Below are 13,468 nucleotides of genomic sequence, written 5' to 3'. Positions count from 1 at the left end.
TTCATCCAGAGTGATCATGGGCCTCTTGGCTGCATCTCTGATCAGTCTTCTCCTTGTATGAGCTGAAAGTTTAGAGGGACGGCCAGGTCTTGGTAGATTTGCAGTGGTCTGATACTCCTTCCATTTCAATATTATCGCTTGCACAGTGCTCCTTGGGATGTTTAAAGCTTGGGAAATCTTTTTGTATCCAAATCCGGCTTTAAACTTCTTCACAACAGTATCTCGGACCTGCCTGGTGTGTTCCTTGTTCTTCATGATGCTCTCTGCGCTTTTAACGGACCTCTGAGACTATCACAGTGCAGGTGCATTTATACGGAGACTTGATTACACACAGGTGGATTGTATTTATCATCATTAGTCATTTAGGTCAACATTGGATCATTCAGAGATCCTCACTGAACTTCTGGAGAGAGTTTGCTGCACTGAAAGTAAAGGGGCTGAATAATTTTGCACGCCCAATTTTTCAGTTTTTGATTTGTTAAAAAAGTTTGAAATATCCAATAAATGTCGTTCCACTTCATGATTGTGTCCCACTTGTTGTTGATTCTTCACAAAAAAATACAGTTTTATATCTTTATGTTTGAAGCCTGAAATGTGGCAAAAGGTCCCAAAGTTCAAGGGGGCCGAATACTTTTGCAAGGCACTGTATTTGTGTGTGTTTAACCAATTGCTGCACCTTTGTATCTGGACTTGGCTGGACCCCAGGCTCACAGGGTTAATAATATTCCTCTGAGAGAAGCTGTGGTGATGTCACAGGGGTGTAAGGTGTCAGGGGGAGTGTCCACAAAGGGGTAAGGGTGGGGGAGGGGGCGGCAGATAGGGTTGGGGACTCTCTTATAAGTTTGGTTTAGGTCTCTCTCTCGGCCCCCTACAATCCCACAGTCCCAACGTCCCGACAGTGAAAGGCGGACCACAGCTAAAACCAGCTCAGGTAAGAGACAACATCTGGGGTTAGGGGTCGAGGTTAAGTTCACCTTTGTGGGGGGAGGGGTGGTTATGGGACAGAACTGTGGTATCTTCACCCTCTTTTCACTGCTCTGTCACACCACTGGGCCTGAAGGCTCTGTGCAGCTGTCCTTGTTGCTAAAAATAAATACTCAGGCTGACATACACACACACACACACACACACAACACATACACACATTCATGCTTTCAGTATAATATCAGATGATTGCAGTTTCAGATGTGACAGTAAGTGACAGCCTGTTGACTATCAGTAGGGTTAAGAGTGATGAAGCATACGTACCTCATCATATTTATTGGGTTTATGTGATGAACAGTTGATTACAGCCCTTTTCATCTCTCTAGTCTGTCATGATCCACAAATGGAGGCTGTGTGTCTTAGATGTTTATGTGGCTGTGAAGAAATAGCAATATGTTAGAATGATGAGGCAAGGTTAGCACTTAATGTTATGGTAATGACAGAGACATTCAGGTTTCCTTAATGTTATGGTAATGACAGAGACATTCAGGCTTTAATGTTATGGTAATGATAGAGACATTCAGGTTTTAATGTTATGGTAATGACAGAGACATTCAGGTTTCCTTAATGTTATAGTAATGACAGAGACATTCAGGTTTCCTGGAACATCTTTCCAGGATCAAGAACTAGATTTTTTTGAAAGAGTAATGTCTGCTTTCATAACACACATAATTGTGTTTGGGAATACAGTGAAAACAGAGTAACTATCAACCATATTCTGTGTGTATTTGTGTCTGCAATAGTTTGTGTTTTGTCCATTAGTACATTCCTTGAATTCTAATCTGAGCTTGTTTCACCAATGAATTTCCTCTGTGAATCAGAGGAATTTCTGTTTCCCACATCCTTGAAGACAAGAAAGGAAGGATTGCGTTGCCATGGCGTCACCGAGCGAGGGCGATCAGACGGTGCCTGATGGAGAGAGAGAAAAGGAGGCGACTAAGGTCAAATCTATTCAGTCCCACTATCTCCGCTGTCCCTCCCCCAGCAGGTAAGCATACGTGGAGACCCATTGTTCTTGTAGTTCTGTAATGGGAAATGACCCACCCAGGGCTGTCACGGCTGTTGAAGGAACTGGACCAAGGTGCCGTGTGGTGGGCGTACATTTTCTCTTTTATTCGAAATGACACCGGAAAAAAAATAAACAATACAAAACAAACCGTGAAGCTTCAGGCTATGTGCCATTAACAAAGTTAACTTCCCACAAACACAGGTGGGTAAAAGGGTACCTAAGTATGGTTCCCAATCAGAGACAACGATAGACAGCTGTCCCTGATTGAAAACCATACCCGGCCAAAACATAGAAATATAAAATCATAGAAACGCAAAACATAGAATGCCTCGACAGTGCACATCACCCCATAGCACGGGGCCTGACCAGTCACATGCCTTCCACGGTAAGCAAGGGGAGTTGGCTCAGGTCTTCAACCTGACTCAGCCACACTCCCCGTGTGCCCCCTCAAATATTTTTTGGGGGCTGCCTCTCGGGCTTCCTTGCCAGCCGTGTTCCCTCATAATGTTGCCGCTCCGCCTTAGCTGTATCCAGTTCCTCCCTTGGACGGCGATACTCCCCAGCCTGCCCCCAGGGTCCCTTACCATCCAGGAGCTCCTCCCATGTCCAGGAGTCCTCTTTACCACGCTGCTTGGTCCTTTGGTGGTGAGAAGTTCTGTCACGGCTGTTGAAGGAACTAGACCAAGGTGCAGCGTGGTGATCGTACATTTTCTCTTTTATTCGAAATGACGCCAACAAAACAATAAACAATACAAAACAAACCGTGAAGCTTCAGGCTATGTGCCATTAACAAAGTTAACTTCCCACAAACACAGGTGGGAAAAAGGGTACCTAAGTATGGTTCCCAATCAGAGACAAAGATAGACAGTTGTCCCTGATTGAGAACCATACCTGGCCAAAACATAGAAATAGAAAATCATAGAAACACAAAACATAGAATGCCCACTCCAACTCACGCCCTGACCAAACCAAAATAGAGACATAAAAGGATCTCTAAGGTCAGGGCGTGACAAGGGCTCTAATAGTGTGTTAAATAAATGTATTGTCCAACTTCAATTCAGCTTCCAAGCACAATTTGGTCAATTTGTAGAGAGTATAGCCATGTCAATTTTATAGCATATAGAACGTCTTTCATCAGAAGTGCTCACAAGAACTGATTACTACTGTCACACACTATGATGCACACTAGACCTGGATCAAATACATACAGTTGAAGTCGGAAGTTTACATACACCTTAACCAAAAACATTTCAACTCAGTTTTCCACAATTCCTGACATTTAATCCTAGTAAAATTCCCTGTCTTAGGTCAGTTAGGATCACCACTTTATTTGAAGAATGTGAAATGTCAGAAAAATAGTAGAGAGAATGACTTATATCAGCTTTTATTTCTTTCATCACATTCCCAGTGGGTCAGAAGTTTACATACACTCAATTAGTATTTGGTAGCATTGCCTTTAAATTGTTTAACTTGGGTCAAACATTTTGGGTAGCCTTCCACAAGCGTCCCACAATAAGTTGGGTGAATTTTGGCCCATTCCTCCTGACAGAGCTGGTGTAACGGAGTCAGGTTTGTAGGCCTCCTTGCTCGCACACTCTTTTTCAGTTCTGCCCACAAATTTTCTATAGGATTGAGGTCAGGGCTTTGTGATGGCTACTCCAATACCTTGATTTTGTTGTCCTTAAGCCATTTTGCCACAACTTTGGAAGTATGCTTGGGGTCATTGTCCATTTGGAAGTGTCACGACTTCCACCAAAGTCGGTTCCTCTCCTTGTTCGGGCGGCATTCGGCGGTCGACGTCACCGGTCTTCTAGCCATCGCCAATCCACCTTTCATTTTCCATTTGTTTTGTCTTGTTTTCCCACACACCTGGTTCCCCCATGTCTGTGTGTGAAATTGTTTGATGTTTAGTGCTTGTGCACTCTGACTGGTTCGCGACAGGATATTTTGTACCCATATTTTGTTGTTCTGGGTACCGTTGGTTTTGCTTGTTAAACTGCTCCGGTTATTACCCAGTTCTGCTCTCCTGCGCCTGACTTCCCTGCAGCCAGTCACGCGCCCCTTACAGGAAGACCCATTTGCGACCAAGCTTTAACTTCCTGACTGATGTCTTGAGATGTTGCTTCAATATATCCACAGAAATGTCCTCCCTCATGATGCCATCTATTTTGTGAAGTGCGCCAGGCCCTCCTGCAGCAAAGCACCTCCACAACATGATGCTGCCGCCCCCATGCTTCACGGTTGGGATGGTGTTCTTTGGCTTGCAAGCCTCCCCCTTTTTCTTCCAAACATAACGATGGTCATTATGGCCAAACAGTTCTATTTTTGTTTCATCAGACCAGAGGACATTTCTCCAAAAAGTACGATCTTTGTCCCCATGTGCTGTTGCAAACCGTAGTCTGGCTTTTTTATGATGGTTTTGGCAGGTGGTTTCTTCCTTGCTGAGCGGCCTTTCAGGTTATGTCGATATAGGACTCGTTTTACTGTGGATATAGATTTATGTACCTGTTTCCTCCAGCATCTTCACAAGGTCCTTTGCTGTTGTTCTGGGATTGATTTGCACTTTTCGCACCAAAGTACGTTCATCTCTAGGAGACAGAACGCGTCTCCTTCCTGAGCGGTATGGCGGCTGTGTGGTCCAATGGTGTTTATACTTGCATACTATTGTTTGTAGAGATGAATGTTGTACCTTCAGGCGTTTGGAAATTGCTCTCAAGGGTGAACGAGACATGTGTAGGTCTACAAATTTTTTCTGAGGTCTTGGCTGATTCCTTTTGATTTTCCCATGATGTCAAGCGAAGAGGCACTGAGTTTGAAGGTAGGCCTTGAAATATATCCACAAGTACACCTCCCAAAGACTCAAATGATGTCAGTTAGCCTATCAGAAGCTTCTTAAGCCATGACATAATTTTCTGGAATTTTCAAAGCTGTTTAAATGTCCCAAAAGTGCCAACTCCGCCCACCCTGCATGTCAGGCTAAATCAATCACACCTCCAGTATTTGACATTACATATATTTGCCCCCCCCCCTCGGTCTGCTTAGTAATTATATTTATATGGATATGACTATGTCTCTATACTTTTGCAGTTTCTCCGTGATCTCGGAGTCCAGATTCTCCATGATATCAGGGTCGGATGCCGAGAGCATCTATATGGAGCCCATTCACCTGTCCTCAGCTATAGCTGCCAAACAAATCATCAACGAGGGTGAGACACAGATTCATTCCACCAACCACACATAACTCACATGCTGTTTTTTTGACTTGGTGAGTGGATCTGAACATTATGATTTAAAACATCTAAATGAAAGCTTTCATATTGGCAAAATACAATTTTATAAATGCTGTTCACCTAGAGAAGCATGGCTGTCGACAAAGTGAGTGCTTGTGACTATAAGGTTCTATCTAGAAAAAGATGATTCTGAGATAATTGGCTTTGAAGTTCTGAACCCTCATTGGTTTGAATGAGTAGTTTGAACTACTTTTATCTTGTATTCTTTTGAACTTAACATGAACTGAGGTATTTAGACTACTGTATAGGTAGAGAACATTGAACAGAACAAGGCTGTTTCAATAACTACATGTTGACTAAAATACAGATAGAACCTTATAGTCCCAAGCTCTCGAAAGGTTAAAGAAAGTTGAAGGGTGGAACCACAAAGAAAGCCGGGGAAAAACAGCCACCACGAGTCCTGTTTGCAGGTTCACCTTATACAGATCAGCTTGGGGCAGCAGGTAGCCTAGTGGTTAGAGTGTTGGGCCAGTAACCGAAAGGTTGCTGGATCAAATCCCAGAGCTGACAAGGTAAAAATAACCCCCTGTTCCCTGGTAGGCTGTCATTGTAAATAAGAATTTGCTCTTAACTGACTTGCCTAGTTAAAAAATACTGTACTGGTGCCAAGCACATTGCGTGTGCCTGGCTCCACATACATATTGTATTTGTCCCATAGAGATAAAGCTGTGGTTTAATTTTGGCCATTCGGTTGGTTACACAATGTCTTGGACAAAGCTACTTCTCTTCGGCCTGACAAAGATACTTATATTACAAACAAGGGTTAATTGTATTTTGCTTAAAAAGCAGTTCAATAATCAATCCAAGACAGTCCAGAGAGACCTTGAATACATACAGCGTGCACTGCAATGCTCTATTATCCAGGACCTATATAATAGGCGGTGTCAGAGGAAAGCCCATACAAAGCCCATCAGACTCCAGTCACCCAAGTCATAGACTTACAGCACGGCAAGCGGTACCGGAGCACCAAGTCTTAATAGCTTCTACCCCCAAGCCATAAGACTGCTGAACAATTAATCAAATGGCCACCGGACTATTTACATTGACACCCCCCACCCTCCATTTGTTTTGTACACTGCTGCTACTCGCTGTTTATTATCTATGCATAGTCACTTCACCCCCACCTACATGTACAAATTACGTCAACTAACCTGTACCCCTGCACACTGACTCGGTACCCCCTGTATATAGCCTCGTTATTGTTATTTTATTGTGTTACTTTAAAAAAACATTTTTACTTTAGTTTATTTGGTAAATATTTTCTTAACTCTTCTTGAACTGCACTTTTGGATCAGTGGGTCCCACATGGGACGTTTGAGCTAACGTAGGCTAATGCGATTAGCATGAGGTTGTAAGTAACAAGAAGGTTTCTCAGGACATAGACATATCTGATATTGGCAGAAAGCTTAAATTCTTGTTAATCTAACTGCACTGTCCAATTTACAGTAGCAATTACAGTGAAAGAATACCATGCTATTGTTTGAGGAGAGTGCACAGTTTTGAACTTGAAAAGTTATTAATAAACAAATTAGGCACATTTGGGCAATTTTCATTCAACATTTTGAACAGAAATTCAATGGTTTATTGGATCAGTCTAAAACTTTGCACATAAACTGCTGTCATCTAGTGGCCAAAATCTAAATGGAACCTGTGCTGGAATAATACATTATGGCCTTTCTCTTGCATTACCAGATCTAATGTGTTATATTCTCCTACATTCCTTTCACATTTACACAAACTTCAAAGTGTTTCCTTTCAAATGATATCAAGAATAGCCCTATCCTTGCTTCAGGGCCTCAGCTACAGGCATTTAGATTTGGTTATGTCATTTTAGACAAAAATGTTTTTTAAAAAGGGGCGGATCCTTATGAGGTTTTAAGGGCTTGTAAGTAAGCATTTCATGGTAAAGTCTACACTTGTTGTATTTGGTGCATGTGACAAATAAAGTTTGATTTGATTATACTGTAGCGTTAGAGTAATCACCTCTATCTCTTACCTGAGAATACAATGTGTTCATTATGGCAATATCCAGCTAGAGACGTCCAAGCCATTATCCATAGCTAGACTGTCTGATTGGGGTAATGCGTTCGCCAACACACCACAATTATGCTCCTAACTAACTTTGAATAGGTTACTTTGCTTTCTAACAGTGTGTCCCTGCAGCAGCTGTCTATCCTTAACGGATGCTGTCTGCAAATGTGACATACTCCTGGTATGGTTTGTAAAGACTGACACAGAGGGTTTGGAGTTTTGCAGCACAGTTATTTCCTTCAATCTAGCCACTGTCTGTAGCCTACTTACACGTTTAGATGCAATGAATTATGTGTGTGTGTGTGTGTGTGTGTGTATCTGAATAGTCTGCTCTTTCCTTTCCTCAGAGCTCCCACAACGGGGTATCAGGGCAGAGAGTACCCCAGACAGCATGTTGGAGACAGCGGAACAGCTGATGGTGGAGGACCTGTACAACCGGGTGAAGGACATGATCGATGACCGCAGCCCCTATAACACCCCCTGTGTGATGGACATCCAGCGGGCCATGGTACAGGACCGCCTGGAGGCCCCCAACAACCCCGTGGACGAGGTGTGGAACAACATATTCATCGCTGAGAAGTGAGTCACTCACTGTGCCGTGGAAGTTACTGTATGCATTACATATCCCCATACACCCATCACACACAAGCACACACACACACACTCCGCCCTTCAAAATACAGTGTTATATGCATAGCTCATGGAACATCATTCCAGCTAGATTTATCCCCACCTCACTTTCACCATAGACAACTTCACTGAGTGTCAATAGAATGACAGATAGATAGCTGTTCACCTCCTATGGTATAATTAAGCAATAAGGCCCGAGTGGGTGTGGTATATGGTCAATATACCATGGTTAGGGGCTGCTCTTATGCATGACACAACGCAGAGTGCCTGGATACAGCCCTTAGCCGTGGTATATTGGCTATATACCACAAATCCCAGAGGTGCCTTATTGCTATTATAAACTGGTTATCAACGTAATTAGAGCAGTAAAAAGACATGTTTTGACATACCCGTGTTATACGGTCTGATATACCACGGCTGTCAGCCAGTCAGCATTCATCCCTCGAACCACCCAGTTTATAATACTTTGTAAAAGTGGCCTGACCACAACAACAACAGCGTTGCTTGTTCCTTCCTCTGTTTTGCAGATCCGTGGCTGTCAATAAAGCTCGTCTGAAGCGCATGGGTATCACCCACATCCTGAACGCTGCCCACGGTACCGGGGTCTACACAGGGGAGGCCTTCTACGCTGGCATGAACATCGGCTACATGGGTATCGAGGTAGATGACTTTGCAGAGTCTGACATCTCCCCTCACTTCAGAACCTGCGCTGAGTTCCTGGATGAGGCCCTGTTGACACACAAGGGTGAGTCAGTGTTCTTTTGTGTGTTCTTATTGGTGGATCAAGGCCCAATTCTCAATGGACCCACCTCAGACCCTACACCCTATGCATTTGTAGATCTACCTGGATTTGATTGATGAAAGTAATATGGTGAAACTTCCACCTATTCTACCAGACAGCGAGGGAGAGCTATTACCAGGATATTTAATGGATACGATATGAACGTCTTCTTGTGTGATCTCATGTTTTTCTCCCATTTCCATTGACCTTGAGTCTGGGCTGACCTGGACATAGTAGAACCAATCTCTGGATTGTTTGCTTTGGCTTAACTGGACCCAGTGATGATGAGGCTTGGAATTCCATCTCTAGACCAATCCAGAGACTACTTGGAGTTCCATCTAGATTCTAGACTAATCTATAGACTACTCCTAATTACTCATCATAACCAGGGGTGGCCGTCAGTCTTATTTTAGGGGGGTCACTCAGAGCCAATGGACAGGGATAGCCTAGCTATATCTGGACTCTGTTTAGGCGGGTGAATCATCTTCTAAAGCTTTTCAACCCCCCCCACCACCCCAACTCTAATTAAACCCCAAATAGATTAGATCCACTGACCACTTGAGTTAAATAAACACATATTTGTTAAGAATCAGGTTAAATGTCAGGCAGTAGTAACTAGTATTCATGTCATAGGTTTGGGTCTGCGGGGCCTCGCTGTCCTTTCCGCTACAGGGAGGGAGTAGGCAACGTATCACATTTCAAATCTGGCACCTTGGGGGTTATCATATCATGGGTTATGATGTCAGAGTTTATAACTGGGGGGTACAGTGTTTAGGAGTGATACAGTCACAACTGGAAGGGAATACAGCCCTCTGCTGGTTATAGAGTGTCCTTGCAGAGCAGACGTCATGCTGGCTCTACCTGCACATAAAATGTATTAGCCTCCTACAGCTACAGCTGTTATCATCAAACTGGTACCTAATACTTTCAGATTCATGAAATCAGTATTGTCATTTGCTTATCCCTTACGTTGCAAATGTATCTTTAATTAACTACATATAAACCCTGGAAAATAGTTATTTCTTATGTCAAGTGTAACCAATGGGAAGTGTGTTTTTGTCTTCTTCTCCTGCAGGTAAGGTCCTGGTGTCCTCTATGATGGGCGAGAGCCGCTCCGCTGTGCTGGTGGCTGCCTACCTCATGATTTTCCAACACATGACCATCATGGAGGCACTGACCACTCTGAGAAAGAAGCGACCCATCAACCCCAACGAGGGCTTCCTAAAACAGCTGCGTCAGCTCAACGAGACGCTACTAGAGGAGCGTGATGACGATGATGACGACACCCTCAGCCAATGCTCCGTCATCGACGCCCACACTCGCGCCCACCTGTTTGACGACGAAGAGAGCATGATGGGCGTGAAGGCCCACTCCATCATGATGGAGGAGGAGGAGGACAGCCAAAGCGTGATGAGTAGCGTGGCCTCGTCTGCCGCAGCCGCCGCCCTCAGGGACGGTGTTTTTGGAGGGCTGCGGATGGGCCTGGAACGGGCAGAGACGACAGAGGGCCTGGCCCTGCCTGGAAAAGACGCTGGCGACGGTGGGGAGGATGCAGAGGATGGGGATGAAGATGGCATGAGCATGATCCGCGAGTGGCAGAGGAGGAACGAGAAGTACCAGAGCGAGGAGTGGTGGGAGCAACAGCTGATGAGCGAGGCTGGGGACGAGGAGTCTCTCCTGGGGGGCATGCGGGGTCCTGGGGCAACAGAAGACCTGGAGAGCGTGACCAGTGAGGACGTCCAGGCCATGAAAGAGCGCCTGAAGCAGCGCCCCCGGCACTCCCCCTCAGAGTCAGTTTCCACGGCCAGTTGCAGCAGCTACTCTGACCTGTGGAAGCAGCGTCTGAAGGAGATCGAGGAGCAGGCGGCAGCGCGCTACCGCAAGAAGGACGACGACAACAACAGTGAGAGCACGGCAATGGAGGGGATACAAAATAAGAAGCAGACAATCAAGGACGACGTGGAGAGTGTGCTCTCGGACACCAGCTCCATGTACAACTTCTGCAAGAGGAACAAGGAGAACCTAACTCCCCTGGAGCGCTGGAGGGTGAAGAGGATTCAGTTTGGCTGGAATAAGAATGACGAAGGGAGGGATGGGGAGAAAAGAGCCGGGGGTGTATGGGGCAGTGGGGAGCAGGGAGATGACGATGCTGAGGCCCGCACTCCGCCACTGGAGGACGTCAACCTGACAGCCTACCAGACCTGGAAGATGAAACAGGCGAAGCGGCTTGGGGAGGACAACAAGGCAACAAAAGATGACATTGTGGAGATGAGCCGTGGCGAGGACTCGGCCACAGCCAAGAGGAGACAGAGGCGGGAGGAGCTCCTGGAGCGCTCGCGGAAGACACTGGAGGAGAGTCAGTCCATGTGTGGCTGGGAGACGGAGAGCTCCATGAGCGGAAGCACCCTGCCGCTCTCTGCCTTCTTCGCCCAGCCTGACGGCTCACAAGCCGGACGTGTTGCCAATGATGACAACATGTCCATGCTGAGTGGCAGGTCTTCTGTATCCCAAGCCCGCAGCACCAGATCTCAGGCCTCTATGGGCTCAGGAATTCCACAGGGCATTCCCCAAGTTCCCATGATCCCTGTGCCCACAATGCAGGGACCTGGTGGGGAGCCCATGGTCGACCTGTCCAGCATTCAGAACTGGATCGCCAATGTGGTGTCCGAGACCCTCATCCAGAAGGAGCGTGAGATGAGCCTCCCCCCGTCCCAGGCTGGATCGGTGCTAAGTTTCGGTGGGTCATCTAGTGTGGTAGGGCCAGCAAGAAGTGGCTTGGACGATGACAAGGCTTCTATGCTGAGTGGAGCATCCTATTCGAGCTCGCTGGCTCATCACGGTGTCAGTGCTGGCAGGGCCGAGTCTGTGCTCTCTGGTAGAAGTGCTGCTTCTTCTACCAGTAATCTCTCCAGCATCTCCGGTCTGGGCTACCGCAGGAGCAAGATCACCACCACCAGCGTGCCCCTCTACAGCCTTTTTGCCGACCAGGTCAACCTACAGAAGCTGGACTCCATGGACAAGCAGATGCAGTCGGAGATGAGGAACAAGATGGCCTGCTACGGGGTGAAGAAGATCGTCGAAGATAACAAGCGCAGCACACTTTACAAGAAGAAGAAGCCCAAGGACGAGGGCGAAGAGGAGGAAGAGAAGGAGGATGACTATTTAACGGGAAAGATAAAGACGTCTCTCCCACCTGCACCAGAGAAAAAGAAAGCACCTACGCGAAGCTATGGCCTTTCGGGCTGCCTAAATCTCTCCACCGCTCTGGAGAAAGAAAAGAACACCAGTGTTGATGATTGGCTAACCAACGTCATGCCTCCTTCAAGGAAACCAGCGTCCTATAGTGCAGAAGACGAGACTGATCCAGGGCCATCTGCCTCCGTGTATAACTTCGGAGGTCAGGGGGACTCGTCTGAGGAGGAAGAAGAAGAGGAGGAGTATGAAGTCGCATCCAGATATCGCTCCAGATTCCAGGCAGACACAGAGTCACGTGTACTTGGCAAATTCTCTTCCAACAGCGCGGATTCCAGCAGCTACAGGACTAGAAGATCCTACACAGCCACTGAGGAAGAGGAGGAAGAAGAGGAGAGTTATACATCGAAGAGGAAGTTTACTCATCACTCACAATATGAGAGTGGAGGGGAGACGGAGGGGAGGATAGAAAGGAAGGAAGAAAAGGAAGAGGAAGAAGATGTCGACAGATTCCTCAGCGAGCTTAGGCAGAGGTCTCGGGCTCGGGCTGAGGCAGAAATGCAGGACGATGACATCGTTGCAGCTTGGAGGGCACAACAAGAATCAAAGTCAAATGGTTACAGAAGCAGTGACTCTTAACCAATCAAAGACAGTGTCACTCTTATAGTATGAAAGAAACTCAATCCAATGTTAATATGTTTCTTCAGCTAATAAATTACAATTGCACACTTGCTACACAAGCCACCTTTCTTAGAACATCGCTTGTGGTCTTTTTATTTTCAGAAGTGGGGTGACCTTTATAATTCTATAGGTAGTTGTTATAGATCATTCTGACATGTAAATACTCATCTAAATCAAATATCTAAGCTTTATTATAATGGAAAAGGGAAAATGTGCACTTTGCTTTCTAAACTCAAACGAGTTTATTTCTCATAGTCAATTCTATAATCAAATGGACGCAAAATATGAATATTTAAATATTGCCTCAGCCTAACTGCATTGCTTGTGCAGTGCAAGTAGAGTAACACACGTCTGCTGTTTGTTGCATTGATTGTAAAATGCAACAACTAACCTACAAAACAATCTAAACTAGATTACTGTTCAAGACAAAAAATATTTATGCTGTACAATTTTTGGAGCACAAACGCAATCCATTTCAAAGCATTTATAATTGCAATAAATGTTAAAGCAATTATCTGGTTGTTTTATTTTATTTTTTATCTCATTCCTCATGCCTAAAGGACACTGACCTGGATTCTAGTTGATCACATCTTTAACGAAAACATGAGACAGAGTAGAAGAATAGAAAACAGAATAAAAGGAATTATGATAATCAAATCGCATAGCACTTAACATTGTAAGGGGAACTCAACATATTAATCTCTACTGAACTGGGTGCTTTTTATCACAATATTTTACCCCATACATACTATCTGCTTGTTATATTAAATATTTTACCCCATACATACTATCTGCTTGTTATATTATGGGTAGAAGACTACAGCAAGACACACTTTGACAAGGCAGTCAATATCCTATTGAGCGTCTGTC

At 45.2% G+C, this 13,468-nt stretch overlaps 1 protein-coding gene across 2 annotated transcripts; it reads left to right on the top strand.

The window, feature by feature from the left end:
* Nucleotides 1–786: 786 nt before the first annotated feature.
* Nucleotides 787–13,112, top strand: dusp27 (dual specificity phosphatase 27). Of its 2 annotated transcripts, none has more exons than XM_042319438.1 (6): nt 787–931; nt 1,835–1,972; nt 5,081–5,199; nt 7,662–7,893; nt 8,472–8,689; nt 9,801–13,112. In XM_042319438.1, exons 2-6 carry the CDS (start codon nt 1,860–1,862, stop codon nt 12,554–12,556), a joined length of 3,438 nt encoding a protein of 1,145 aa, XP_042175372.1. In that variant the 5' UTR covers nt 787–931; nt 1,835–1,859; the 3' UTR covers nt 12,557–13,112. The 2 variants fall into 2 exon arrangements, with proteins under 2 accessions (XP_042175372.1, XP_042175371.1); XM_042319437.1 differs by having other exon boundaries at nt 791–931; nt 1,806–1,972.
* The last annotated feature ends 356 nt before the right edge of the window (nt 13,113–13,468 follow it).

The sequence above is a fragment of the Oncorhynchus tshawytscha genome, unplaced genomic scaffold (genome assembly GCF_018296145.1).
Source record: "Oncorhynchus tshawytscha isolate Ot180627B unplaced genomic scaffold, Otsh_v2.0 Un_scaffold_4246_pilon_pilon, whole genome shotgun sequence".
In the NCBI taxonomy this organism is placed as follows: domain Eukaryota; kingdom Metazoa; phylum Chordata; class Actinopteri; order Salmoniformes; family Salmonidae; genus Oncorhynchus; species Oncorhynchus tshawytscha.
Note: the sequence above shows the minus strand (reverse complement) of the source record. Positions and strands in the feature narration are given on the sequence as shown.

Bases quoted from the DNA above. Each gene is read 5' to 3' on its own strand.
- dusp27 (XM_042319438.1), top strand. From the start codon at position 1,860: ATGGCGTCACCGAGCGAGGGCGATCAGACGGTGCCTGATGGAGAGAGA. The intron at 7,894-8,471 runs GTGAGTCACTCA...TCTGTTTTGCAG, and splicing joins AACATATTCATCGCTGAGAA to ATCCGTGGCTGTCAATAAAG. The intron at 8,690-9,800 runs GTGAGTCAGTGT...CTTCTCCTGCAG, and splicing joins GGCCCTGTTGACACACAAGG to GTAAGGTCCTGGTGTCCTCT.